Below are 27,903 nucleotides of genomic sequence, written 5' to 3' on the forward strand. Positions count from 1 at the left end.
CCCCTGAGCGCAACTTCGGATTTCAGTGAATTTGCGTAGCGCTGTCAAAAATACGCCAGGCAAAGTGCGGCGAAGCGGACGCTGGCGCAACAACGAATCTTAGTGAATTTGCCCCCTTGACTCTCTACAGGGAAGCAGGAAGGCTATAAAATACAAACTAGGCCTTACCCAGGGTTCTAAAAACTGCAGCTTAGCCAAATCAAATCTGGCTGCAAGGGGATGGCTGAAATGCTGCGGCGCAATGATGATCTGTCCGATTTGGTTCACAAGCTCTTTTTCCGACAGCGTTCTGAAGGAGATGGGAGAAGGAAATATGTATGTTATTCCAATGTACAAATAAGCTAGATAGAGCAGGTAGGGAATTGGGAGAGGAATAAAGCGCAATAACGTTTTTGATTAAAGACAAAAGCAATAGCTGGGAAAGGAAGGGCAGAGTATGAGTACATATAAGTCAACTTACTGAAGTCCAGGAATATTCAGTAGGTGGGCAAATCCGGTCCATTGTAGTTCCAATACCTGCAATAAATGCACAGTCACATTGAAGAGTTCAGACTACAGAACTAGAAATATCGACGGTTTCCTAACTACATATGAATTCTACCTTCATCTTACCAGCTCCAAATCTTAACTTACTGGACGATGAGGGAAATAAACGATCAGTGCTCCAAATATGGGTGAGTCCTCCATCAGCGGTGCCAAAATTACCCGCAAGATTCCCTCCAGCTGCAAAAGAGAAAGTAATGTTTATATATATAATAAATGCAAAGGAAGCAGCTAACGTACGCGATATAAGACTGGTAGACTCACCTTTATAGATTTGATGCCGGCTATCGGGTTTTTTCCGTAAAACCAGCATCCACCTTTATGTCGGCATTATAACTGAAAAAAGGAGCAAAAGACAATTATGTAAGGAAGGGACATTTCAGAGTGGGCAAAGGAAATAGAAAAAAGATGGGTTTGAAATGTACCTGATATCGAGATCCAACATTATTTGCTTTTTTTCTGGATCCGCATGAGTTTTCCAAGACTTTACCTGTGGGGGCTGAGCATAAAGATTGGGGTGTTACAAGAAATCTATTTACAAGAAGAGGAATAACCCAAGTACAGAAAGAGATCATTACCTTCGTGCCAAAATCGATATTGATGAAACGGAACGAGGCAAGATAATTGCTTTTGGCGCGTATGTCAGGCTGAATCCTCTCTCGAATCATCTTTTCCACGTATTTGGAAAGAAGATGCCATATATCCTTAACAATCTGCCATTGAAACAAGTTGAAAAGGCAGAGGTTAGAGATTTAGACACGTACATACCCATGCAAGCCCAAATTTCCCATGTACAATCATCCAGTGACAAAGAATAAAGTGTAAATAAATCTATATATGTAAAACTTACCACATTCAGGGACTCGATTTTCTCAAAGTCTTCACGTGGAACCTTCAGGAACAGAGAGGAAGAAGCGTGTTACGGTTCATGTTCCATTATTGTATTTAAAAGTCTACATTTTTGCTCCATAATAAACCAAGTCTATTTTAAGTAGGGATGCACTGAATCCAGTATTCGATCGGGATTCGGCCAGGATTCGGCCTTTTTCAGCAGGATTTGGATTCAGCCGAATCCTTCTGCCGGGCAGAACCAAATGCGAATCTTAATTTGCATATGCAAATTAAACATGAATTGATAAATAATAAAAAGTAACAGTAACAATAAAATGATATTCTTCAATACAAACAATTGAAATGTCTACCCCTTTAAGCAGAGAACACGGGAGCCTTACTGTTTTTGGAGACTTTTTTTGTTCTTTGGGTTCATCCTCTGTCTTTTCAGTGGGACGGCGGTTTTTCTTCCAGATCCTGTAACGCTTCCATATCAGAATTCCTACTATAACATATCCTATTTTAATGCGTTGGTTTCCTAAAAAGAAGCCGACAGGGACAGGATATATATTAAATCTGCAAAAATGGGTCTAAAAAAAGTTTGGAGTTTTTCAAACATCATTAGAAAAAGGAGTTAAAAAGTTAAAAAAAAAAAAAGGGGAAAAAAATTTGAATCAATTTCACACTATACAGAAAAAGAAATCGGGAGCGAGCTCCTTCTTCTTCCTCTGCTAGCCTTGAAACGACTCGAAAGCAACTGGTAAACAACTACATCTGCCGATGTTCTCTTCGGCTCCAGCCGACTACAGCCGGCTGCAGCAGGGCGCGATCTGCCGGGGGGCCCTGCGGGGGTGCGGGTCCTGGTACAATCGCACCCCCTTCTCCCCCGGTAGTTAAGCCAATGGGCGTAACTTTAGAGGAAGCATCCGGCCTGAAACCCCCCGCTTGTGTGGCCCCACATGAAAGTCTGCCTGCTGTGCACTTTTCAGCCAATTAAGTGCTATGAGAAAAATTCCTTCCTGACCCCATCCAGGCCATCGGTTGTAACAACCCTGGAGCAACTTTTTCCTTTTTCTCGACTGGATCTGTCTTAGCTAGAGAGGGAGGATGGGAAACAAAAAACAAATACGTATGAACTCTTCACAAACCACATCCTCTTAAAACCCCTGCCCTGTTCAACGCTCCTCCTCTGTTTCCACCCCCAACCCGCCCACTTTTTCCCACTTTCCATTGTTCTTACCTGGGGGCTAACTGGGAATGGGGTGGGGGAGGCTAAAAGGGCTGCACCTTACGGGGAAGGGGGCCTTGCATAACCCAATTTCATCCCTAAACGGGCTTCATCCCCCCTTATGTTCTAAACGCTTCCCTCTATAAATAAGGGCACACCCAATATTGTCACATTCTCTCAGGGTTGTCTAACCCAGACTTTCCTCTGGGGATTTCTGTCAAATTCTCTCAAGATACGGCACAGATTTGGCCTTATAAGTTTGTTTCTCCATCTAAACCAGCTGTTTTTTTGTCTAACCCAGACTTTCCTCCAGTGATTTCTGGTGGGACCTTCCAGTGGTGAAAACAAAACAACCTGACTACAGTATATTCCCTTACTAAATGGACACCCTTACTCTCAGTGCCACAGTTGTGTGACCAGTATAACATTCCCCAAGAGGAAATATTTAGATTTCTTCAAGTACAATACTGCACTAAGTCTCTTATAAGCTAATTTGCCTTCGATACTAGATCCTGTATGACCATATGTTCCATTTAACTCCTATAAAGGATTTTAAATTTGTCCAACCATGGGAAGGAGACCTGCGAGTTAGCTTTGATCTTAATAACGGATAAGCAAGACAGACAGTAGATGTTCCATCATGAGAAGTCAGGCCAAAGGTCAGGGACAATGAGGGTGCAACCTAGAAGGTACTGACACATAGAGGGTGAGTTGTGGCCTTAGGTAGCAGCATTGATGTTTATGTTAAGTCCTCCTCTTCCTCGTTCGTCCTCTACAGACTGGTGGGAGCCTGTTGACATTCCAGTTGACATTCATGGGCATTGAAATGTTACAAGAACAAAATATCTTCTATTTGTAATACAAAAGTTCAATGTTGGCTTGCTTCATGGGCATCTTTGATGTCCTCTTCCTTCTCCTCTGCCCCAAAAGTACTTGCATGGCTCACAACTGATGCCAAAGGGTGACGAGAGGCTACATCAGGGTAGTTGAATGAATTATTCATGTAGGAGATAAAATGTAGTCTTCTAAGTTCCTCCTCCATTGTCATCCTCCTCAGATTGTGGGCAGATCATGAGTTACTTTACCGCATGCTACCTTCTTTTCAAAATACAAAAGTTCTGTGTTGGTATTAAATCCTCCCATTCTTCCTTCTTCATCCTCCTCCTCAGATCCTCAGCAGAATTAAACTTCTTCTTGAAATACAAAAGTACCATGTTGCTTTGCTTCATAGACATCTTTGATGTCCGTACGCATCTCCACACCACGAAAGTTGTTACTCCTCCAGAGGGCATAGAATATTTACTAAAAGTTTTCAATACATTTTTGTGGGATAACAAAAGAACCAGATTTAACTCTTATACTGCTTCCAGAAGCAATAGAAGGGAAGCCTAAAACCTTCACTATTACTATATAGAAGCCCAAAGAGGTCAACTCATACCACGGCACAGTGGGCATGTTCAAAATGTATTATGTTCTAAACGCTTTGCTCTACAATTAAGGACACACCCAAATATTGTCACATTCTCTCAAGATACGGCACATTTGGCCTTATAAGTTTGTTTCTCCATCTAAGCCAGCTGTATTTTTGTCTAACCCAGACTTTCCTCCAGGGATTTCTGGTGGGACCTTCCAGGGTTGGGAACAAAACAACCTGACTACAATATTTACCCTTACTAAATGGACACCCTTACTCTCAGTGCAACAATTGCGTGACCAGTATAACATTCCCCAAGAGGAAATATTTAGATTTCTTCAAATACAACACTGCATTAAGTCACTATGAAACTTTTCCACGTCCAACCACTTATGAGCTAATGTGCCTGTATGTTCCATATGTTCCATTTAACTCCTATAAAGGACTTGAGATCTGTCCAACCGTGGGAGGGAGACCTGCGCGTTAGCTTTGATCTTAATAACGGGTAAACAATATCATTTGAATCAGGAATAAATTCTTTATTTGGAATTTCTGTTGGCTCTAATTCATCAAATAGATTGTGTGGATTGTGTCTATGAGTTGGTAGACTGGCCAGTCACCTAATGATTGTAAAATGAACGCTCAGTGCTTCTTGACTTTGGTCCGTGGTTTGATATATTGAGCCTTGGTCTTTCCTTGGGGCGATGGAGCTCCAACATCAGGGGTCAAAATCTAAGGGGAAAACACATAACACTGGATCAATATAAACATATGAGACAATTTCTTTAATGGCCAGTGACTGAACTACCGGGGGAGTAGTGGGTGCAATTCTAGCAGGGCCCGCTCTGTGAGCCGCCTGCAGTTTGTGCCGGCGAAAAAACGTTGAAAAAAACGCTTCCGGATGGAGGCTGCAGTCTGCACCCGGGCCTGCCTCCCCCTGTTACGTTTATGCCAGTGTCTTTTAAAGCTGAAAATATTCTAGCACAGATGATATTAACACAATAGAGTGTATGCCACTTACCCTCAATTGTAATTTCACCCGGATTTCACTATTCTGTTCAGTTGATTCCAGGGGCAGCCAGTCCTGCAAGGTCATTTCCGAAGCAGCCAGAAGGCGAGATAGGCGCACAGTAATACTTCCGATGGGCTTATTGTGTTCATTGTGAACCTGTGAAAATACCGGTCATAAGTGGGTCAGAAAGCAAAGAAACACAACACAGCACCCTACATGGGTACAACAGCAGCCGTAAGAAAAGCCCATTTGTACTCACCTTAAGCTTCAGTTCCTCATTAAGTGGGTTCCTTATCAAGAACTGGAACCTCTTTTTCCACTCTGCTTCTCCGTTATTTATTCTGCTCTGTAAATAGAAATAAGACGTATTCAGAATGGAATCTGGCACGGCCATTTAATGAAACAGATATTTTCACAGGGTACAAGGAAGTGCCAATCAGCGCCTCCCATTCCTCCATAAGTAACACATAGTTCGACAGTTCTTCTAATACTTACTCCAATCTTCTTTACATTGTCTTCAACGCCAACCTGCACGACAGCTAACGCTTTCAGATTGTCCTTCTTCACCTGTTGGCCAAGAACAGATGTCGATCAATACTGGTGTATTATGGGAAATAGGGAAACTTTCAACTTGGTGTTGGGAGATATTTTACACCTATTATATCTTAAATACTCGAGATTAAAAAGGACCTCAAATTAAGATAATAACAGGCAGTAGGGACAGGAATGGCAGTTAGAGGGACTTTTAATCTGACTCACTTGTATAACAGGCAGACCCCTTCCTTTTTCAATATAGGTGTATAAAACGGCTGAAGCAATCTCATTTTCTCTTTTTGGCCGCGATTGTTCATTTACTTTCAGCACCTGGAAAACCAAAAAAAAATTAGATGCACCAACAAAACATTCCAACGTATTTCCACGGTAGCCAGCGTAAAGGAACAGAGACTTTACCTCTTCCAGTTGTGTTGGGTCTGAAAGTAGCCTGAGACGTGTCACCTTGATATGAAGCTGGCCAGACTTTACGTTCTCCAAATCTATCCACTAAAATAGTAAAGTAAAAAAAAACAGTCAGATGCCTCAGAAAGCTTTGTATTATTAGTATTACTATTATCATTATATATCAACATGACTGGCTACACTTACCTTGTCTATGAATCCTCTCTCTGGCACCTCTTTAATTCTAATTCTGCAACTAGATATGGAAAAGGAAAAATAGTTAGAAACTGTATCTACAGATTCTACAGCTGCTTATTGTTATTATAGGGTCACATATGGACATACTCACCTGCCCAATTGCTGGTTTATCTTAACACCTTTGTCAGAGATGAGATTAAATTCTATCTCCTGGTCTGGGAGGTCAGAATATAATATCTAAGGATAAAACGAGAAATGTGGTTATAATATCTAAGATGCAATCTACTGAATTTACTGTACAGATAAATATCTGGGTATGTGATGCGATACCTCAAAGGTCTCATTCCACTTTGGATTCAAGTTCTTGTGTATCACCCTTGTCTTTGCTGTTGTTCCTCCTCCGCATATCACAACATAAGGGTTCGACGATTTGGTTAAAATTTCCTTGGCAACAAGGTTTTTGGCTTCTATGACTCGGATACGAAGCGCATTCTAAAATAAAGTGAAAAAGGCAAAAATGTATAAGAAAAAAGAGCTTCAACGTAGACTCTCTTAGTTTTCAAAATTAAACGTTCACTCTTTAAAGGGGCAAAATCACTAAACGGCGAAGCGCCTAACGCCAGCGTGAATGCGCTAGCGTAGCGCAATTTCGTTAATTTGCCGATTCACTAACGGACGCTGGCGTAAATTCGCTAGTGTTACTTCGCACCCTTACGTCTGGCGAATTTGCACAACGGATGTAGCTACGCAAATTCACTGACGCGCAAATTTTACCCAGACTTCCTTCGCCACCTCAGACCAGGCGAAGTGCAATAGAGTAGATAGGGATTGCTTCAAAACAAGTTAAACATTTTTCTAAGTCCCAAAAAACGCTGGCGTTTTTTCTTTTTTTATGGGTGATAGGCTGAAAAAGATTGAAAAATTTTTTGGGGCTACCCTCCTTCCCCCCTACATTTCCTAACTCATGGCACCTTAACCATACAGTGGGCACATGTGTAGGGCAAAATAAAAATTTTATTTGCTGTTTTGAAGGTTTCCCAGGCTTGTGTAGTGCTGCTACATATACCTCCATTGTAACTTCAATTTGGTCGCCGTATGCAAATTAAGCATCGCTAGCGTAACTTTGCTTGGCGAATTAACGCTAGCGCATCTTCGCAACCTTACGTTTCCCCTGAGCGCAACTTCCGATTTTAGTGAAGTTGCGTAGCGCTGGCAAAAATACGCCTGACGAAGTGCGGCGAAGCGGACGCTGGCGCAACAACGAATCTTAGTGAATTTGCCCCTTTGACTCTCTACAGGGAAGCAGGAAGGCTATAAAATACAAACTAGGCCTTACCCTGGGTTCTAAAAACTGCAGCTTAGCCAAATCAAATCTGGCTGCAAGGGGATGGCTGAAATGCTGCGGCGCAACGATGATCTGTCCGATTTGGTTCATAAGCTCTTTTTCCGACAGCGTTCTGAAGGAGATGGGAGAAGGAAATATGTATGTTATTCCAATGTACAAATAAGCTAGATAGAGCAGGTAGAGAATTGGGAGAGGAATAAAGCGCAATAACGTTTTTGATTAAAGACAAAAGCAATAGCTGGGAAAGGAAGGGCAGAGTATGAGTACATATAAGTCAACTTACTGAAGTCCAGGAATATTCAGTAGGTGGGCAAATCCGGTCCATTGTAGTTCCAATACCTGCAATAAATGCACAGTCACATTGAAGAGTTCAGACTACAGAACTAGAAATATCTACGGTTTCCTAACTACATATGAATTCTACCTTCATCGAACCAGCTCCAAATCTTAACTTACCGGACGATGAGGGAAATAAACGGTCAGTGCTCCAAATATGGGTGAGTCCTCCATCAGCGGTGCCAAAATTACCCGCAAGATTCCCTCCAGCTGCAAAAGAGAAAGTAATGTTTATATATATAATAAATGCAAAGGAAGCAGCTAATGTACACGATATAAGACTGGTAGGCTCACCTTTATAGATTTGATGCCGGCTATGGGGGTTTTTTCCGTAAAACCGGCATCCACCTTTATGTCGGCATTATAACTGAAAAAAGGAGCAAAAGACAATTATGTAAGGAAGGGACATTTCAGAGTGGGCAAAGGAAATAGAAAAAAGATGGGTTTGAAATGTACCTGATATCGAGATCCAACATTATTTGCTTTTTTTCTGGATCCGCATGAGTTTTCCAAGACTTTATCTGTGGGGGCTGAGCATAAAGATTGGGGTGTTACAAGAAATCTATTTACAAGAAGAGGAATAACCCAAGTACAGAAAGAGATCATTACCTTCTTGCCAAAATCGATGTTGATGAAACGGAACGAGGCAAGATAATTGCTTTTGGCGCGTATGTCAGGCTGAATCCTCTCTCGAATCATCTTTTCCACGTATTTGGAAAGAAGATGCCATATGTCCTCAACAATCTGCCATTGAAACAAGTTGAGGTTAGAGATTTAGACACGTAAATACCCATGCACAGGACCGCCATCAGAAATCCCAGGGCCCCATACGATAACATTTCTTGGGCCCCCTGGGCTGCGCCCACCACAAGCCCCACCAACAAGTCCGCCCTCCCCACCCCACAGGTCCACCCCCCACTACACAGTAAAAAAAAAAAACATTGGTGGTTAGGGTTCCCACATGTTAATAAAAAAAATATTGGTGGTCAGGGCCCCCCATAAAAAAAACATTTGTTGTCAGGGCTCCCCATGAAAACCACATTTGTGGTCAGGGCCCCTCATTAAAAAACATTTGTGGTCAGGGCCACCCATTAAAAAATATTGATGGCTAGGAACCCACATGGTAAAAAAAAACTGTGGCCAGGGCCCCCCCAGAACATTATAAGAACATTGGTGGCCAGGGCCCCCCTTAAATGGATTATGAAAGTTTAAAAAAAAGTTTAAAAAAAAATTTGGTGCCCAGGGCCCCACCACACAACAGGGAGGGACCAGGGATGGTGATTGGATGAGCTGGAGGAGAAGTTCAAACCTCAACTATCCAATCCCTGAGCAGCTCAACCGGGACTTAAACTCAGTGACCAATAAGGGAAAGTAATGGACAGAAGATCCCTCCCCTTGTGCTCCCGCCCTGCCTTCCCGAAGTTGGTAGCTCTCAGAAAGCAGGGGGCCCAGCTAATCAAGAAAGTGTGGCGTGGACGGGGCCCCCCTTACCCTCGGGGGCCCCCTACAACTCTCGCCCTGTCCCCTCCTGATGGCAGCCCTGCCCATGCATGCCCAAATTTCCCATGTACAATCATCCAGTGACAAAGAATAAAGTGTAAATAAATATATATAACTTACAACATTCAGGGACTCGATTTTCTCAAAGTCTTCATGTGGAACCTGCAGGAACAGAGAGGAAGAAGCGTGTTACGGTTCATGTTCCATTATTGTATTTAAAAGTTCTCGGGCGAATCTTTCGCTAGGGATTTGGCCGAATCCAAAATAGTGGATTCGGCGCCTCCCTAATTTTAAGATAGGTTCGTTCGTTTATACATTAGCTTTTAGGAAGTCATAAGTGTCCTATTCTTAGCAACTTTTCAACTGGCCTTAATATGTTTAAAGTATAAGCAGTATCTTTTTTAGTCTCAAATGGGTTTAGCAGGATATATTCAGGCTAGATACTTGGTGAACTAAGCTAATGGAGTGTCCACCTATATTGAGAATATAATTATTTGAAAAATAATTGGAGGTGATGTCCCTTTTTTCAAATAATTATATCTTTTTTTAGTCTTATTGTAAGTTTCAAATTGGGGTCACGACCCTGGCAGCCTTTTTTCTTGAAATTGTTCTTTTTTTTACTTTAACTACCCCGTTAAACTAGACAAAGGGGGCTTCAATTTGTTTCTACAATTGAGGGATGACTGCTCATTACCCATAAGCTTTTATATGACCCACATCCCTCACTCATTAAAGGTGACATTAAAATTAGGTATGCACCGAATCCAGGATTCAGTTCGGGATTCGGCCTTTTTAAGCAGGATTCGGCCGAATCCTTCTGCCAGGCCGAACCGAATCCTAATTTGCACATGCAAATTAGAGGCAGGGAGGGGAATTGCGTGACTTTTGTCACAAATCAAGAAAGTAAAAAATGTTTTCCCCTTCCCACCCCTCATTTGCATATGCAAATTAGGGGTTGGATTTGCTTCTTTTAAGAAGGATTCGGTGCATTCCTAATTAAAATGAGTTGTTTGGGTCCAGAGTTGCCACCTGTCTGGTTTTGAGATGGACAGAGGCGTTTTCCGGGTCAAAACTGGAAAACCAAAGAAGGAAACTCCGACCAGACTCCCTTTGATTGTCATGGCAATCGGCCAATCGCTGATCTCCATGTCATAGCCCCATTAACAGTAACAATAAAATGATATTCTTCAATACAAACAATTGAAATGTCTACCCCTTTAAGCAGAGAACACGGGAGCCTTACTGTTTTCTGAGACTTTTTTTGTTCTTTGGGTTCATCCTCTGTCTTTTCAGTGGGACGGCGGTTTTTCTTCCAGATCCTGTAACGCTTCCATATCAGAATTCCTACTATCACATATCCAATCTTAATGCCTTGGTGTTCTAAAAAGAAGCCGACTAACAGGGACAGGATATATATTAACTCTGCCAAAATGGGTCTAAAAAAAGTTTTTAGTTTTTCAAACATCATTAAAAAAAAAGAGTTAAAAAGTTAAAGAAAAAAGGGAAAAAAATTGGAATCAATTTCACACTATACAGAAAAAGAAATCGGGAGCGAGCTCCTTCTTCTTCCTCTGCTAGCCTTGAAACGACTCGAAAGCAACTGGTAAACAACTACATCTCAGGACAGGCCAGCTGTAACGATGACCTCACAATGCTTAAAGTGATTATGTCAGCTGTCACTATGACATCACAATGCTTAGAATTGATTGTGCTGTCACTATGACATCACAATGCCTGATCTGATTATTATGAGATATGCCAGCTGTAACGATGACATCATAATAGGGGTTTGAAGGCCGTGTTTTACTTCTCATTTCAACCATCAAACAAGATTCTCTTTCCGTTATTTTCACTGCACTAAGACTGATAAAAAAAAATAACTGTTGATTGTGTAGTTGACTGTGGGGAACTTTTGCTTGGTTTTTATTTTGGAAATATTTTTTTTAATTGATATTGCTTTAATGTTTACATAAAACCTTACAATAAAAGAAACGAAAAACATAATTATAAATAAAGGGGTCGGCACTGAAGTTATACAAGTATCCGGAAACCCGTCATCCATAAAGTTCTGAATTACGGAAAGGACTTCTCCCATAGACTCCATTTTAATTTTAACTAATGTCAAAGGTTATTAAAAGTGGGCGGAGCCACCAACAGCCAATCAGATTTCACCCATTGTATTGTATTGTTTTAAATTTAAAATGCTGCCATTCTCACATTATTTAGGTCATGGACCCCCTAAACTTTGCAGAGTTCACTGGGTAACTGCAGTTCAAGGTTAGAAAAAGTAGCTTGAGAGACCCAGCAGAGCTCAAGATGGGAGAGTTTGCCTCAGCGCACAATGAGGTGGCAACAAATGATGGAAAAAGAATTAGCTAGTCTTACTGATAAGGAGGCAGACATTGAGGAGCGGTCTTGCCATGCAATGTATATATAGGGGAGTCCCAAAGGTGATGAAAACTGAGGAACTTGAGGCCTCGATCACCAAATTCCCCCACCCGCTTAGAAACTGAATGGAATATTGCATGAAAGCTCTTTGATAACTAACCCAATCTAAATAGATCACCCGCTAACCACCTATCATATATCTACCCTATATAAGAGAGGGCTGAAGAAGACTTTGAGTTCTGCCCCTCCCACTCTACCTGTTCAGCTAACAGGACCCCTTGCAGTGTTTATTCCTTCCAGTGGCATAACCAGTAGCGTTACTAGGTGGGGGCGGGCCCTGGTGCGGGCCGTGAAGCCCCCCCACCCCCTTCCGTGCCGATTTTCTCTTCGGCTACAGCCGGCTGCAGCAGGGCCCCTACGGGGGTGCGGGTCCTGGTACAATCGCACCCCCGTGCTCCCCCGGTAGTTACGCCACTGGGCGTAACTATAGAGGAAGCAGACCCAGCGGTTTCTGGGGGGTCTGGGAAATAGGGGGTCCGGGCCATGGGGTCTGTTTCCTCTATAGTAGTGTAACACCTATTTGGGCTGCATAGCACACAAATAGTTAAACTGTCCAGCTAGCAGTAGAAGCATGGGTTACACTGCGACTTACACAACAGGGTCAGGGCCTTCGCCATGTGGAAGTGTTCCCTCTATGGTGTAGTGCAACTACATCCCCCAGGCTACTGTGCATACAACAAAAGATGGGCGCCAGGAGGTTCTTGCAGTAAAACAGAAACGGTTTATTAACTATACACAAGGCAAGTGACCACAGGTTTAGTAGTCACGCAGGAGCTGAGGCAATAGCACATTTCTCACACAGAGCTGCAGGCATTAGGCATTTCTCACAGAGGAAAGGTCTCCATTAGGCATTGGCAGAATACACACTCATTCCCTCCTGGAAGTTGTCAGGAAAGCAGCTTCTACCCTACAGTCCCTCCTCACTGAGGTCCCTGACTGGAGGCAACACACAGAGCCTCTGGGAAGCTACTCCCTTACTGCAAATCCTTGTTGGAGCTTCAGCTGCTCTTTCTCTCTCACCTCTCTGCCTTTCTCTCCTAGAGAGACTATAACAAGTCTGCCCTAGTGCAACTATTCCTCATTCACGGGGTTACCTGGTCCCCGACTTCTTCTTCCAAAGCACATGGGCCTTTCTGGGCCTAGCTGTGCCCAGGCTCCCCTGAGCCCACCCAGCTGGATCACCATCCACAGGCCAAAGAGGAAGTGGCCACTCCCTACACACACTATATAGCAGTGTAGCAGGGGAGTGTCATTCTCTCCTGGCAGATCACTCTAAGAAAAAGGTGGGGGCCTTAAAGCTGCAGGGCAGATTAACCCATAGGGGCCCCTACAGTAGTGCTGTTCAACGAGTGGCCCATGGCACGCATCCGGCCTGAAACCCCCCCGCTTGTGTGGCCCCACATGAAAGTCTGCCTGCTGTGACTCCTTACCTTGTATAATCTTTAAAAGGTATCAGTACTGAGATTAACTTGCCCTTGCATTGTTCACACCTGTACTCCCCCCTGCATTGTTCACACCTGTACTCCCCCCTGCATTGTTCACACCTGTACTCCCCCCTGCATTGTTCACACCTGTACTCCCCCCTGCATTGTTCACACCTGTACTCCCCCCTGCATTGTTAAAGCCCTGTACTGTTCACATCTGAGACCCAGACTGGAACTGCCCACATTGTTCCCCTGTTCACACTCATACAAACTGCTGGAGGGGCACCAACATTGTGTCATTATATGTAGCAGAGTATGAACTGTTCATTTTAGAGTGGCCCTGATAGATTTGCCTGTCTCCTGCTGTATTCTGCCTGCCCTCTACTCCCTGTGTGTGCCATACTCTGCCTGCCCTATTCTCCCTGTGTGTGCCATACTCTGCCTGCCCTATTCTCCCTGTGTGTGCCATACTCTGCCTGCCCTATGGCACCTGTGGGACATGAGCCAAGTAGGAGTTTGTTCAGGGGGTTTGTAAACATTTGGAAAATGTTGTTAGGGGGCCCCAATCATGTGCTGGAGGTGCTGTGTTATCCATAGCAGAGGAGAAGGCATATCGATTTAAGGGTATGTTTTAACATGACTTCAATTTTTCACATGTGAGTGATCAGTGATATCCCTGCAGTGAGCACCAATGTGGGGGGGGGGGGGCTTGGCCTGGTCCTGCAGATAAGTAAATGCAATCGCTTGGGGGTGCCTAACTTTTGGCACCCCAAGTATAACAGGATTTTCCTTCTCCTTTAAATATTCACCTTACACAACCAAGGGTGCGACCAGGTGCACAAACCATATTGAGAGCAACAAAAATCTGCTATTCCGATGGCACTTTACACCTTCTACAATACAACGCATCGACCACCACCTATCATAAGTGTTGGAAAGGTAGTGATGCTACTGGCAGCCCGCTTCACAGGTGGTGGGAGTGTCCTCATGTAAATGAAATTTTGGGACTCTATATTAACCTTCTTATGCACAGACAAGGGACAAGCCCTGCTACATAACCCCTCCAGCAAATTCTACAACCTCACAATTGAAACGTTTATTTCAAATCTTTACTGCAGCCGCCACAATCGAAGAAATGGAATGTGCGTCCAAAACTTTTTTCGCCGGTGGCGAAACACGGATATTCGTCGCTAATTCACGCCAGGCGAATTTATTCGTCCATCACTATACATGACAATTAGCTGCTCGTCAGAGAATCATAGTTCAAATAATAAACATGTTTAATTCTAATACAAGGTGTATAGGGCGCTGTACAACAAAGTGGAGACTACGCCCGGTCTATTGACTCTTGTGTAGGTAGTGTCCCAATACGGCTTTCCACCATGCACTCCGTATTTTGCTTTTAACTTTTAGTATGATGTAGAGATGGATATTCTGAGACAATTTGCAATTGGTTTATATTTTTTTATTATTTGTGGTTTTTGAGTTATTTAGCTTTTTATTCAGCAGTTTGCAAGTACAGGTTTAGGGACCTGTTATCCAGAATGCGGTTTTCCTGATCTTTCGTAATTTGGATCTTCATACCTTGTCTATTAAAAAATCATATAAATAGTAAATAAACCCAATAGGCTGGTTTTGCTTTCAATAAGGATTAATTATATCTTAGTTGGGGTCAAGTACAAGCTACTGTTTTATTATTACACAGAAAAAGGAAATGATTCTTAAAAAAATTGGAATATTTGGATAAAACGGAGTCTATGGGAGACGGCCTTTTCCGTAATTCAGCTTTCTGGATAACAGATTTCCGGATAACGGATCCTAATGCTCAGCGTCTGTTTCTTTCCTTCTGATGTAGAAGTTGGGGTCAGACAGGTCTGATACATCTTTTTTTGGGGGAGGGGGCTCCATTTTCTTGCAGATGTATTAGAGATCACACAAATAACTGACACCAACTGAAACAAAACCTAAGTCAAAATAACTGACTTTGACACAAATCCTGATGATTTTGAGAGACTGAGCTCTAATACATAGGGATGGGCAAATTTGACCCGTTTCGTTTCGACAAAAATTCGCCGCCAGCGAAATGTCGCAGATGCCCATTAAAGTCTATGGGCGTCGAAAAAATGTTTTCATGCTACGATTTTTTTTGACACACAACGCCATACAAATCTATGGCCATCTATGGTCGTATTTCTAAAGTTTCTTATTTCAGTGACATAATGTGCACGATAGTCATGGGTGAATAAATTCGCCAGGCGTGAATTTCCGCGTTTCGCCGCTGGTGCATAAATTCGTGAAACTGCAGAGAAAATCTGCCGCGTCCACAAAATGTGGGCACACGTCAGAATAGTCGCACACATAAAAATTGACGCGCGTCAAAATTATTCGGACGCCCATTGACTTTAATGTATTTGGACAGAATAAAAAAAATTGTCGCGGACGTCTAAATTGACAAGCGCCCATTGACTACGATGCGTTTTACCAATATTTCACCGTTTTGTGAATTTTTCAATGTTTTGCAAATTTTGTAGCGAATTCTTTTTTTTGGTGAAGGGAAATGGGACAAATTCGGCCATCACTAGTGTACAATACCAGGTTCAGACTGGGGTGTGCAAGGCCTGCTGGGGCTGCTAATCCAAATGTCCCCATGGCCTGTCTGCTCACCCCCCTTCCCCTCCGCCATGCGTGCTTACTTTTACAGGGACTCTTTCAAGTTTTCAAACAGGGGTCGCTGAGCCCATCTAAAAAACAAATGCTCTGTAAAGCTACACATTTATTATTACTGCTACTTTTTATTACTCCTCTGTCTATTCAGGCCTCTCCTATTCATATTCCAGCCTCTAATTCAAATCAATGCATGGTTGTTAGTTTATTTTGGACCCTAGCAACCAGATTGCTGAAAATTGCGAACTGGAGAGCTGCTGAATAAAACGCGAAATTACTCAAAAACCACAAATAATAAAAAATGAAAACCAATTGTCTCCGAATATTACTCTCTACATCATACAGGTAGGGGATTCGTTATCTGGAAACCCGTTCTCCAGAAAGCTCTGAATTATGGAAAGGCCCTCTCCCATGGACATCATTTTATCCAAATAATCCAATTTTTAAAGAACAATTTGCTTTTTCTCTGTGATAATAAAACAGTCCCTTGTACTTTATCCCAACTAATATATAATTAATCCTTATTGGAAACCAAACCAGCCTGTTGGGTTTATTTAATGTTTACATTTACATTGATTTTCTAGTAGACTTCGGGGCACATTTACTAAGCTCGAGTGAAGGATTCAAAGTAAAAAAACTTCGAATTTCGAAGTTTTTTTTTGGGTACTTCGACCATCGAATAGGCTACTTCGACTAGGACTTCGATTCGAACTAAAAATCGTTCGACTATTCGATAGTCGAAGTACTGTCTCTTTAAAAAAAAATTTGACTACCTACTTCACCACTTTAAACCTACCGAGTTACAATGTTAGCCTATGGGGACCTTCCCCATAAGTTTTCTAAGCTTTTTCTGATTGAAGAAAAATCGTTCAAATCGTTCAATAAGAAACAATAAGAATAACTTCTTAATCTGACCTGAGTTCTGAGAATATTTTGGCACGGGATTAGTGATCGGCGGTGGGATTTAAAGCGACATTGACATATTCTTGTGATAATGTGGATAACCCAGTAGAGCTTGCAAACTAAGGCCTTTATAACAGTGGCGTGGTTTTATCAGGAATTAACCTGCCTGTATTATTTTGGAAGGTGGGAGGAAACTGGGAAACCCATACAGACAAGGAGAGAACATATAGACTCCCTGTTAAAGAGTCTTTTGAAAATGACATTTTAAAGCAAGTTCAGGGGGCTTTGTGAGGATGCGGAGATTGGTGGAGACTCAGCATCTGGAGGGTTAACAGCTGGCCAAATTATACAGGACATGGAACGCTGATGGGCATTATGTAACTTCTGTCATTCAAATTCTAGTACATGATAGAAATAGGGATGTACTTAATATATAGGGATTTTTATTATAAAAATGCACTTACATTAATTCAAAACGTTAACATATCAGAAAACCAACAACCCCACCCATTCACCCTCCTGCCCCCAGAGTCCATCCCTCTGTCCATAGGCAATAGTCCAAACCACCAATTCACAAGGCCAAACTTGCAAAGTCTTGTTTTTGTCCATATGGCCTTTGTACCACCCCAACACAAAAACAATATCTAAACTCCCCCACCCTTCCAGAAATGCATGGAGAACAAAATAAATCATTTCCAGGACATATCTCTGCTCGTACATTGTGCTGGGCAATATCTCTGCCATCACCCTGAGGATAAAAGGAGAGCAGTATCAGAGTGTGGGAGACAATACCAATACCAATACCAATACAAATACAAACAGAGTGAACAGATGTCTAATAAAACAGCCAGAACACGACTTGAAGGGGGGCAACATGGTACATTTCTGTTCAGTGAGTTTGCAATTGATCCTAAGCATTCAGCTCACATTCAAAAGCAACAGTTATGACCCATGTGGCCCCCCCCTCAAGTCTCTGATTGGTTACTGCCTGGTAGCCAGGGTAACCAGTCAGTGTAAACCAAGAGAGTAGTAGTAGAGAGTAGTGTCCTGACTGACATGTTATACATCAAATCACTCCAGCCTTTATACATTACATTTGTGCCTAACTAGCTATATTAGAAACATTTTTTATTTTGCACAGCCTATCTATTTACCCAGTTTTTATTTTTACACTGAACAATTCAGTTAAGAGCTGCAGCTAACTGACCATACACGTCTCTAGTCACAGGGCAACTGACCAGAAAGTGATCCTGGGTCTCTTCCTCTTCACACTCCCAGGGGCAATTTTTGCTGCCAATACTAAGATAATTTAAGTTGCCCCAGACATAGAGTTTCCCTTGGAGTGAAAGCCAACAGTTGTCAAAGAACTTAGGGGGGAGTCTCTTGCCATTAAGATAGCGAAGGCTTTCCTGAAGGATGTCACACACACAGTCTCTCAAAGCGAGAGGAACAGCAAAATAGTCCCTGATCACCCTGTGATACAACTGTACTATCCGAAATCTCTTCATTCTACCGCCTTGAAACCATGTTCCTACAAAAGGCAATACCCAATTCCTGATACAGACTTCCCACAGGGAATCATTTCCTTGGGCCAAACCGCCAAAGTTAAACTTCAGGAAAAGTGACCCAAAGAAAGTCACTGGGCACAACATGCCCAAACCACCCTCCTTCCGCTACCTAATATATAGAGACAAGAGGAAAGTGTTGGAAGGGTTAATGTCTGCTCTCTCTCATTTCCCTACAGAAATAGGGATTGGAAGCACTAGATAGGTGCCTTTTATTCAAGGACAGAGACAAGTGACTGAAAAGAGTCTGGGGGGTAGGTATGTGCCTCCCACAATTCTCTGAGACACAACAGATAAGGACAATAACAGGGGCAGTACTTTACTGGGCTCGCGGGCAGTATAGGAGCTGGAATTAATGAGTCTCTACCTTATAAAAAGGAGAGAAATATTTTAGCAGGAAGTAGGAAGCAGGAAGTTGTGTGTAGCTTGTGCAGTTTTTGAGAGAAGTTTGTGAGTGGAATATCTGTAATTTGCATTCAGTAAAATTGCTCAAATTGTGGTTGAAGCCCCATCAAATTTCATCGAAATACTTTGTACACAGTGTTACAACCAAAAAGGGTTGGGCTAAAGGATGTTTTTGGCGTGGCTATCTTTTCCTTGGATAAACCTGATAAACAAACAGCGGCCATTTTCCCTTCTCTGCACCAGAATCGCATCTATGTCTCATTAACCTCCTCTCATCCAGCGCATATTAAGGGGCTACAGGTTTCCCTCCCCCAGCGCTCCTTTTTATTATTATTTTTTTCCTTTTTGCAGACCCGTCATTTCTGCCCACACCACAGAAAAGTAGGACAGATCAGATCTGGTCACATGTTCTGTTCGTCCTGTTCCTGTGCTGAGAGTGTTAGAAAGACTAAGCCACCATTTTACAGTGTGCTGTTATATGTTGCTGTGTTAACTCTTAGTAAAAGTTAATTGATTCAAAGAAATGGATTCCTGTTCTGACTCTGCTTGTCAAATTAGTATCTACATTACTGTGCAGACTTTCAGTCGAAGGCCCCTATCAACACACACTAATTAAACTGTTTTTTGGGGGTCTGGAATAAACCAATACAGACACAGGGAACGTCTACAAACAGCTTGAACATAATGCTCACACTGACATCCATATATCTATGTCCATAAACCATAGAGATGACCATTGAACAAGGCCATAGACCCTAAATCTGTAAGGTGACCCACTGTACTATCTTGGGATGTAGTGTACACAAGGAAAGTCCATTAAAACACTGGCCTTCTTGTGGGCATGTTCGAAATGTATAGGCCAAGGAACCCCCTATCCCCCAAGTTGTGCCTTTACCATTCAATTAAAACACAGAGACATATTATGGCAAAATCGGTGGAGGTCACAGGCTTTATTTTACACTTAAAGAATCAAAGTTAAGGTACACCCTGACCCCAGCTCCAAACGTGGGCTCCCTGCCCAAAAAATGTGCAACTCAAAAAAACATGGGCTCAATGCCCAAAAGATTTCCAAACATGAAGTAGAGATCAAAGGGTTGGGCGCACTCAGTGACCGCCTTTTTGCCCACCCCCTGCTCCCTCAATGTGCATAAAAGGCACTAGCCCAGTCACTTGCATGCATCAGAGAAGACCGTGCAGTCCCAGTCTGATGCACACTTGTGACTCACTCAAGGTAGGCCTGCACTGTAACCAATTCGTAGACCTAGAGCTGCACTGATGCCTAGCCGCAGCTGACCCTAGCAAATCTGTTGACCAACACAGATAATGGTACTCCAGAGGAAGGCGAAAACTCTAGCACTTTTCAGCCAATTAAGTGCTATGAGAAAAATTCCTTCTTGACCCCATCCAGGCGATCAGTCGTAACAACCCTGGAGCACCTTTTTCTCGACTGGATCCGTCTTACCTAGAGAGGGAGGGTGGGAACCAAAAAACAAATACGTATGAACTCTTCACAAACCACATCCTCTTAAAACCCCTGCCCTGCTCAACGCTCCTCCTCTGTTTCCACCCCCAACCTGCCTACTTTTTTCCCCCTTTCCATTGTTCTTACCTGGGGGCTAGCTGGGAATGGGGTGGGGGAGGCTAAAAGGGCTGCACCTTATGGGGAAGGGGGCCTTGCATAACCCCATTTCATCCCTAAACGGTCTTCATCCCCCCTTATGTTCTAAACGCTTCCCTCTATAAATAACGGCACACCCAATATTGTCACATTCTCTCAGGGATTGTCTAACCCAGACTTTCCTCTAGGGATTTCTGTCAAATTCTCTCAAGATTTGGCCTTATAAGTTTGTTTCTCCATCTAAACCAGCTGTTTTTTTGTCTAACCCAGACTTTCCTCCAGTGATTTCTGGTGTGACCTTCCAGTGGTAAAAACAAAACAACCTGACTACAGCATATTCCTTTACTAAATGGACACCCTTACTCTCAGTGCAACAGTTGTGTGACCAGTATAACATTCCCCAAGAGGAAATATTTCGATTTTGCAAAGTTTGTAGCGATTTTTTTTTGGTGAAGGGAAACGGGACAAATTCGACCATCACTAGTATACAATACCAGGTTCAGACTGGGGTGTGCAAGGCCTGCTGGGGCTGCTAATCCAAATGTCCCCATGGCCTGTCTGCTCACCCCCCCCTTTACCTCCGCCATGCGTGCTTACTTTTACAGGGACTCTTTCAAGTTTTCAAACAGGGGTCGCTGACCCCATCTAAAAACAAATGCTCTGTAAAGCTACACATTTATTATTACTGCTACTTTTTATTACTCCGCTGTCTATTCAGGCCTCTCCTATTCATATTCCAGTCTCTAATTCAAATCAATGCATGGTTGCTAGTTTATTTTGGACCCTAGCAACCAGATTGCTGAAATTGCGAACTGGAGAGCTGCTGAATAAAATGCAAAATCACTCAAAAACCACAAATAATAAAAAATGAAAACCAATTGTCTCCGAATATTACTCTCTACATCATACAGGTAGGGGATTCGTTATCTGGAAACCCGTTCTCCAGAAAGCTCTGAATTATGGAAAGGCCCTCTCCCATAGACTTCATTTTATCCAATTCCAAATAATCCAATTTTTAAAGAACAATTTGCTTTTTCTCTGTGATAATAAAACAGTCCCTTGTACTTTATTCCAACTAATATATAATTAATCCTTATTGGAAACCAAACCAGCCTGTTGGGTTTATTTAATGTTTACATTTACATTGATTTTCTAGTAGACTTCGGGGCACATTTACTAAGCTCGAGTGAAGGATTCAAAGTAAAAAAACGTTGAATTTCGAAGGTTTTTTTTGGGTACTTCGACCATCGAATAGGCTACTTCGACTACGACTTCAATTCGAACTAAAAATCGTTTGACTATTCGATAGTCGAAGTACCGTCTCTTTAAAAAGAACTTTGACTACCTACTTCGCCACTTTAAACCTACCGAGCTACAATGTTAGCCTATGGGGACCTTCCCCATAAGTTTTCTAAGCTTTTTCTTAGAAAAATCGATCGATCGATTAAAATCCTTCGAATCGTTCAATTCGAAGGATTTTTCCTTCGATCGTTCGATAGTAGCATTTGCTGTAAATCCTTCGACTTATGTACATGCCCTATGTACATGCGGGGCCCTATGTGCATTCTGGGAGTCACTGTGCCATTTGATGCTGGAAGCCACTGTGCCATTGGGTGTCACAGTGCTACTTTAAGCTGGGAGTCACTGTGCCATTGGGAGTCACTGTGCCGTGTGATGCTGGGAGTTACTGTGCCACTTGAAGCTGGGAGTCACTGTGCCATTGGGAGTCACCATGCCGTTTGATTCTGAGAGTCACAGTGCCATTTGATGCTGGGAGTCATATTCCAGTCTCTTATTCAAATCAGTGCATGGTTGCTAGGGTAATTTGGACCCTAGAAACCAGATTATAAACTGGAGAGCTGCTGAATTAAAAGCTAAATGACTCAAAAATTGCAAATAATAAAAAATGAAAACCAATTGCAAATTGTCACAGAATATCACTCTCTACATCATACTAAAAGTTCACTTAAAGATGCGAAAAGGTGGCTTTAGACTTATACTTTGATCCCTCGATGAAGGAAGACCTTTGCAGACATATTGGTATTTAAATTCCTATCCTACAGTGGAGAACTACTTGGGGGGACTAGGGGTGCCACTGTTACCCCATGGACCCTGGCAGGAGGACTATCGGACTGATAAAGAATTCAGTAAATTGCAATATCTGTAAGGAGGATGCTGGGTAATAAGGGGGTTACGGCCTGGTTAATATGGTCTCACCCAGGTCTGTAGGGCTTTAGTTCCGTTTCTGCATACTCGGCCAAATAATAAATTGCAGTTTAATAATGTATAGGGAACAAGACAAATATGTGTAGAAACAGACAGAAACCCCATAGGCTGACTCTGTATAGGTCAAGTTTTTCAGGGCGGGAACTTTAAGAGCTGCGGCTAACTGACCATACACGTCTCTAGTCACAGGGCAACTGACCAGAAAGTGATCCTGGGTCTCTTCCTCTTCACACTCGCAGGGGCAATTTTTGCTGCCAATACTAAGATAATTTAAGTTACCCCGGACATAGAGTTTCCCTTGGAGTGAAAGCCAACAGTTGTCAAAGAACTTAGGGGGGAGTCTCTTGCCATTAAGATAGCGAAGGCTTTCCTGAAGGATGTCACACACACAGTCTCTCAAAGCGAGAGGAACAGCAAAATAGTCCCTGATCACCCTGTGATACAACTGTACTATCCGAAATCTCTTCATTCTACCGCCTTGAAACCATGTTCCTACAAAAGGCAATACCCAATTCCTGATACAGACTTCCCACAGGGAATCATTTCCTTGGGCCAAACCGCCAAAGTTAAACTTCAGGAAAAGTGACCCAAAGAAAGTCACTGGGCACAACATGCCCAAACCACCCTCCTTCCGCTACCTAATATATAGAGACAGAGACAAGAGGAAAGTGTTGGAAGGGTTACTGTCTGCTCTCTCTCATTTCCCTACAGAAATAGGGATTGGAAGCACTAGATAGGTGCCTTTTATTCAAGGACAGAGACAAGTTACTGAAAAGACTCTGGGGGGGGTATGTGCCTCCCACAATTCTCTGAGACACAACAGATAAGGACAATAACAGGGGCAGTACTTTACTGGGCTCGCGGGCAGTATAGGAGCTGCAATTAATGAGTCTCTACCTTATAAAAAGGAGAGAAATATTTTAGCAGGAAGTAGGAAGCAGGAAGTTGTGTGTAGCTTGTGCAGTTTTTGAGAGAAGTGTGTGAGTGGAATATCTGTAATTTGCATTCGGTTAAATTGCCCAAATTGTGGTTGAAGCCCCATCAAGTTTCATCGAAATACTTTGTACACAGTGTTACACCCATAAAGGGTTGGGCTAAAGGATGTTTTGGGCGTGGCTATCTTTTCCTTGGATAAACCTGATAAACAAACAGCGGCCATTTTCCCTTCTCTGCACCAGAATCGCATCTATGTCTCATTAACCTCCTCTCATCCAGCGCATATTAAGGGGCTACAGGTTTCCCTTCCCCAGCGCTCCTTTTTATTATTATTTTATTCTTTTCATTTCTGCCCACACCACAGAAAATTAGGACAGATCAGATCTGGTCACATGTTCTGTTCTTCCTGTTCCTGTGCTGAGAGTGTTAGAAAGACTAAGCCACCATTTTACAGTGTGCTGTTATATGTTGCTGTGTTAACTCTTAGTTAATTGATTCAAAGAAATGGATTCCTGTTCTGACTCTGCTTGTCAAATTAGTATCTACATTACTGTGCAGACTCAGGAAACTGAGGCTTTTTTTCCACCCAGTTTTTATTTTATATATATGTGTGTGTGTGTGTACACAGTGCTTGGTAAAGTTTTGTCATTATTTATATCGTCACAGTGGAGCTTTCAGTCGAAGGGCCCTATCAACACACACTAATTAAATTGTTTTTTGGGGGTCTGTAATAAACCAATACAGACACAGGGAGCGTCTACAAACAGCTTGAACAGAATGCTCACACTGACATCCATATATCTATGTCCATAAACCATAGAGCTGACCATTGAACAAGGCCATAGACCCTAAATCTGTAAGGTGACCCACTACTATCTTGGGATGTAGTGTACACAAGGAAAGTCCATAAAAACACTGGCCTTCTTGTGGACATGTTCGAAATGTATAGGCCAAGGAACCCCCTATCCCCCAAGTTGTGCCTTTACCATTCAATTAAAACACAGAGACATATTATGGCAAAATCGGTGGAGGTCACAGGCTTTATTTTACACGTAAAGAATCAAAATTAAGGTACACCCTGACCCCAGATGCGGCTCTTATTCTCCAAACGTGGGCTCCCTGCCCAAAAAATGTGCAACTCAAAAAAACGTGGGCTCAATGCCCAAAAATTTTCCAAACATGAAGTAGAGATCACAGGGCCGGGCGCACTCAGTGACCGCCTTTTTGCCCACCCCTGCACTGTAACCAATTCGTAGACCTAGAGCTGCACTGATGCCTAGCCGCAGCTGACCCTAGCAAATCTGTTGACCAACACAGATAATGGTACTCCAGAGGAAGGCGAAAACTCTAGCACTTTTCAGCCAATTAAGTGCTATGAGAAAAATTCCTTCTTGACCCCATCCAGGCGATCGGTCGTAACAACCCTGGAGCACCTTTTTCTCGACTGGATCCGTCTTACCTAGAGAGGGAGGGTGGGAAACAAAAAACAAATATGTATGAACTCTTCACAAACCACATCCTCTTAAAACCCCTGCCCTGTTCAACGCTCCTCCTCTGTTTCCACCCCCAACCCGCCCACTTTTTTCCCCCTTTCCATTGTTCTTACCTGGGGGCTAGCTGGGAATGGGGTGGAGGAGGCTAAAAGGGCTGCACCTTACGGGGAAGGGGGCCTTGCATAACCCCATTTCATCCCTAAACGGGCTTCATCCCCCCTTATGTTCTAAACGCTTCCCTCTATAAATAAGGGCACACCCAATATTGTCACATTCTCTCAGGGTTTGTCTAACCCAGACTTTCCTCTAGGGATTTCTGTCAAATTCTCTCAAGATACGGCACAGATTTGGCCTTATAAGTTTGTTTCTCCATCTAAACCAGCTGTATTTTTGTTTAACCCAGACTTTCCTCCGGGGATTTCTGGTGTGACCTTCCAGTGGTGAAAACAAAACAACCTGACTACAGTATATTCCCTTACTAAACGGACACCCTTACTCTCAGTGCAACAATTGCGTGACCAGTATAACATTCCCCAAGAGGAAATATTTAGATTTCTTCAAATACAACACTGCATTAAGTCGCTATGAAACTTTTCCACGTCCAACAACTTATGAGCTAATGTGCCTCCTAGATCCTGTATGTTCCATATGTCAGTCACCTAATGATTGTAAAATGTATGTTATATTGAATAAACAGTATTTTAATTCTAGAAAATCAATTTTTTTTTATAAATAAATTATTAATTGGTGGTGAAATTCTCAGAAAGAATGACTTCTGGCTAAGAACGATCAGTGCTTCTTGACTTTGGTCCGTGGTTTGATATATTGAGCCTTGGTCTTTCCTTGTGGCGATGGAGCTCCAACATCAGGGGTCAAAATCTAAGGGGAAAACACATAACACTGGATCAATATACACATGAGACAGTTTCTTTAATGGCCAGTGACTGAACTACCGGGGGAGCAGTGGGTGCAATTCTAGCAGGGCTCGCCCTGTGAGCCCGCCTGCAGTTTGTGCCGGCGAAAAACGTTGAAAAAAACGCTTCCGGATAGAGGCTGCAGTCTGCACCCGGGCCTGCCTCCCCCCTGTTACTGTTTATGCCAGTGTCTTTTAAAGCTGAAAATATTCTAGCACAGATGATATTAATACAATAGAGTGTATGCCACTTACCCTCAATTGTAATTTCACCCGGATTTCACTATTCTGTTCAGTTGATTCAAGGGGCAGCCAGTCCTGCAAGGTCATTTCCGAAGCAGCCAGAAGGCGAGATAGGCGCACAGTAATACTTCCGATGGGCTTATTGTGTTCATTGTGAACCTGTGAAAATACCGGTCATAAGTGGGTCAGAAAGCAAAGAAACACAACACAGCACCCTACATGGGTACAACAGCAGCCGCAAGAAAAGCCCATTTGTACTTACCTTAAGCTTCAGTTCCTCATTAAGTGGGTTCCTTATCAAGAACTGGAACCTCTTTTTCCACTCTGCTTCTCCGTTATTTATTCTGCTTTGTAAATAGAAATAAGATGTATTCAGAATGGAATCTGGCACGGCCATTTAATGAAACAGATATTTTCACAGGGTACAAGGAAGTGCCAATCAGCGCCTCCCCTTCCTCCATAAGTAACACATATTTGGACAGTTCTTCTAATACTTACTCCAATTTTCTTTACATTGTCTTCAACGCCAACCTGCACGACAGCTAGCGCTTTCAGATTGTCCTTCTTCACCTGTTGGACAAGAACAGATGTCGATCAATACTGGTGTATAATGGGAAAAAGGGAAACTTTCAACTTGGTGTTGGGAGATATTTTACACCTATTATATCTTAAATACTCGAGTAAGTTATTAAGATAATAACAGGCAGTAGGGACAGGAATGGCAGTTAGAGGGACTTTTAATCTGACTCACTTGTAGAACAGGCAGACCCCTTCCTTTTTCAATATAGGTGTACAGAACGGCTGAAGCAATCTCATTATCTCTTTTTGGCCGAGATTGTTCGTTTACTTTCAGCACCTGGAAAACCCAAAAAAAATTTGATGCACCAACAAAACATTCCAACGTATTTCCACGGCAGCCAGCGTAAAGGAACAGAGACTTTACCTCTTCCAGTTGGGTTGGGTCTGAAAGTAGCCTGAGACGTGTCACCTTGATATGAAGCTGGCCAGACTTTACGTTCTCCAAATCTATCCACTAAAATAGTAAAGTAAAAAAACATAGTCAGATGCCTCAGAAAGCTTTGTATTATTAGTATTACTATTATCATTATATATCAACATGACTGGCTACACTTACCTTGTCTATGAATCCTCTCTCTGGCACCTCTTTTATTCTAATTCTGCAACTAGATATGGGAAAGGAAAAATAGTTAGAAACTGTATCTACAGATTCTACAGCTGCTTATTGTTATGATAGGGTCACATATGGACATACTCACCTGCCCAATTGCTGGTTTATCTAAACACCTTTGTCAGAGATGAGATTAAATTCTATCTCCTGGTCTGGGAGGTCAGAATATAATATCTAAGGATAAAACGAGAAATGTGGTTATAATATCTAAGATGCAATCTACTGAATTTACTGTACAGATAAATATCTGGGTACGTGATGCGATACCTCAAAGGTCTCATTCCACTTTGGATTCAAGTTCTTGTGTATCACCCTTGTCTTTGCTGTTGTTCCTCCTCCGCATATCACAACATAAGGGTTCGATGATTTGGTTAAAATTTCCTTGGCAACAAGGTTTTTGGCTTCTATGACTCGGATATGAAGCGCATTCTAAAATAAAGTGAAAAACAAGTTAAACATTTTTCTAAGTCCCAAAAAACACTGGTGTTTTTTCTTATTTCTTTTTTTATGGGTGATAGGCTGAAAAAGATTGA

At 42.5% G+C, this 27,903-nt stretch overlaps 1 protein-coding gene and 1 long non-coding RNA gene across 6 annotated transcripts; both read right to left on the reverse strand.

Moving 5' to 3' along the window:
* Positions 1-97: 97 nt before the first annotated feature.
* On the reverse strand, positions 98-8,693 carry LOC121402918 (extended synaptotagmin-1-like). Of its 5 annotated transcripts, none has more exons than XM_041589792.1 (17): positions 8,453-8,686; positions 8,300-8,373; positions 8,138-8,210; positions 7,964-8,053; positions 7,791-7,846; positions 7,499-7,619; positions 6,493-6,654; positions 6,314-6,399; positions 6,172-6,220; positions 5,788-6,069; positions 5,524-5,595; positions 5,288-5,374; positions 5,038-5,184; positions 1,776-4,748; positions 1,394-1,435; positions 969-1,256; positions 98-879 (listed from the first exon to the last, which is right to left on the reverse strand). In XM_041589792.1, the coding sequence occupies exons 1-14, from the start codon at positions 8,540-8,542 to the stop codon at positions 4,659-4,661; spliced, it is 1,479 nt and encodes a 492-aa protein (XP_041445726.1). In that variant the 5' UTR covers positions 8,543-8,686; the 3' UTR covers positions 98-879; positions 969-1,256; positions 1,394-1,435; positions 1,776-4,658. The 5 variants fall into 5 exon arrangements, with proteins under 5 accessions (XP_041445726.1, XP_041445729.1, XP_041445724.1 ...); XM_041589795.1 differs by having other exon boundaries at positions 98-1,256; positions 5,788-5,892; positions 5,980-6,069; positions 8,453-8,684; XM_041589790.1 differs by having other exon boundaries at positions 98-1,256.
* Positions 8,694-24,772: 16,079 nt separating this feature from the next.
* Positions 24,773-27,859, reverse strand: LOC121402919. Its single transcript, XR_005966860.1, has 5 exons — positions 27,638-27,859; positions 27,317-27,544; positions 27,125-27,214; positions 26,444-27,037; positions 24,773-26,340 (listed from the first exon to the last, which is right to left on the reverse strand). It is a non-coding gene; the product is annotated as an uncharacterized LOC121402919 (long non-coding RNA).
* Positions 27,860-27,903: the final 44 nt, after the last annotated feature.

This window comes from Xenopus laevis, chromosome 4L (genome assembly GCF_017654675.1).
Source record: "Xenopus laevis strain J_2021 chromosome 4L, Xenopus_laevis_v10.1, whole genome shotgun sequence".
Classification (NCBI taxonomy): domain Eukaryota; kingdom Metazoa; phylum Chordata; class Amphibia; order Anura; family Pipidae; genus Xenopus; species Xenopus laevis.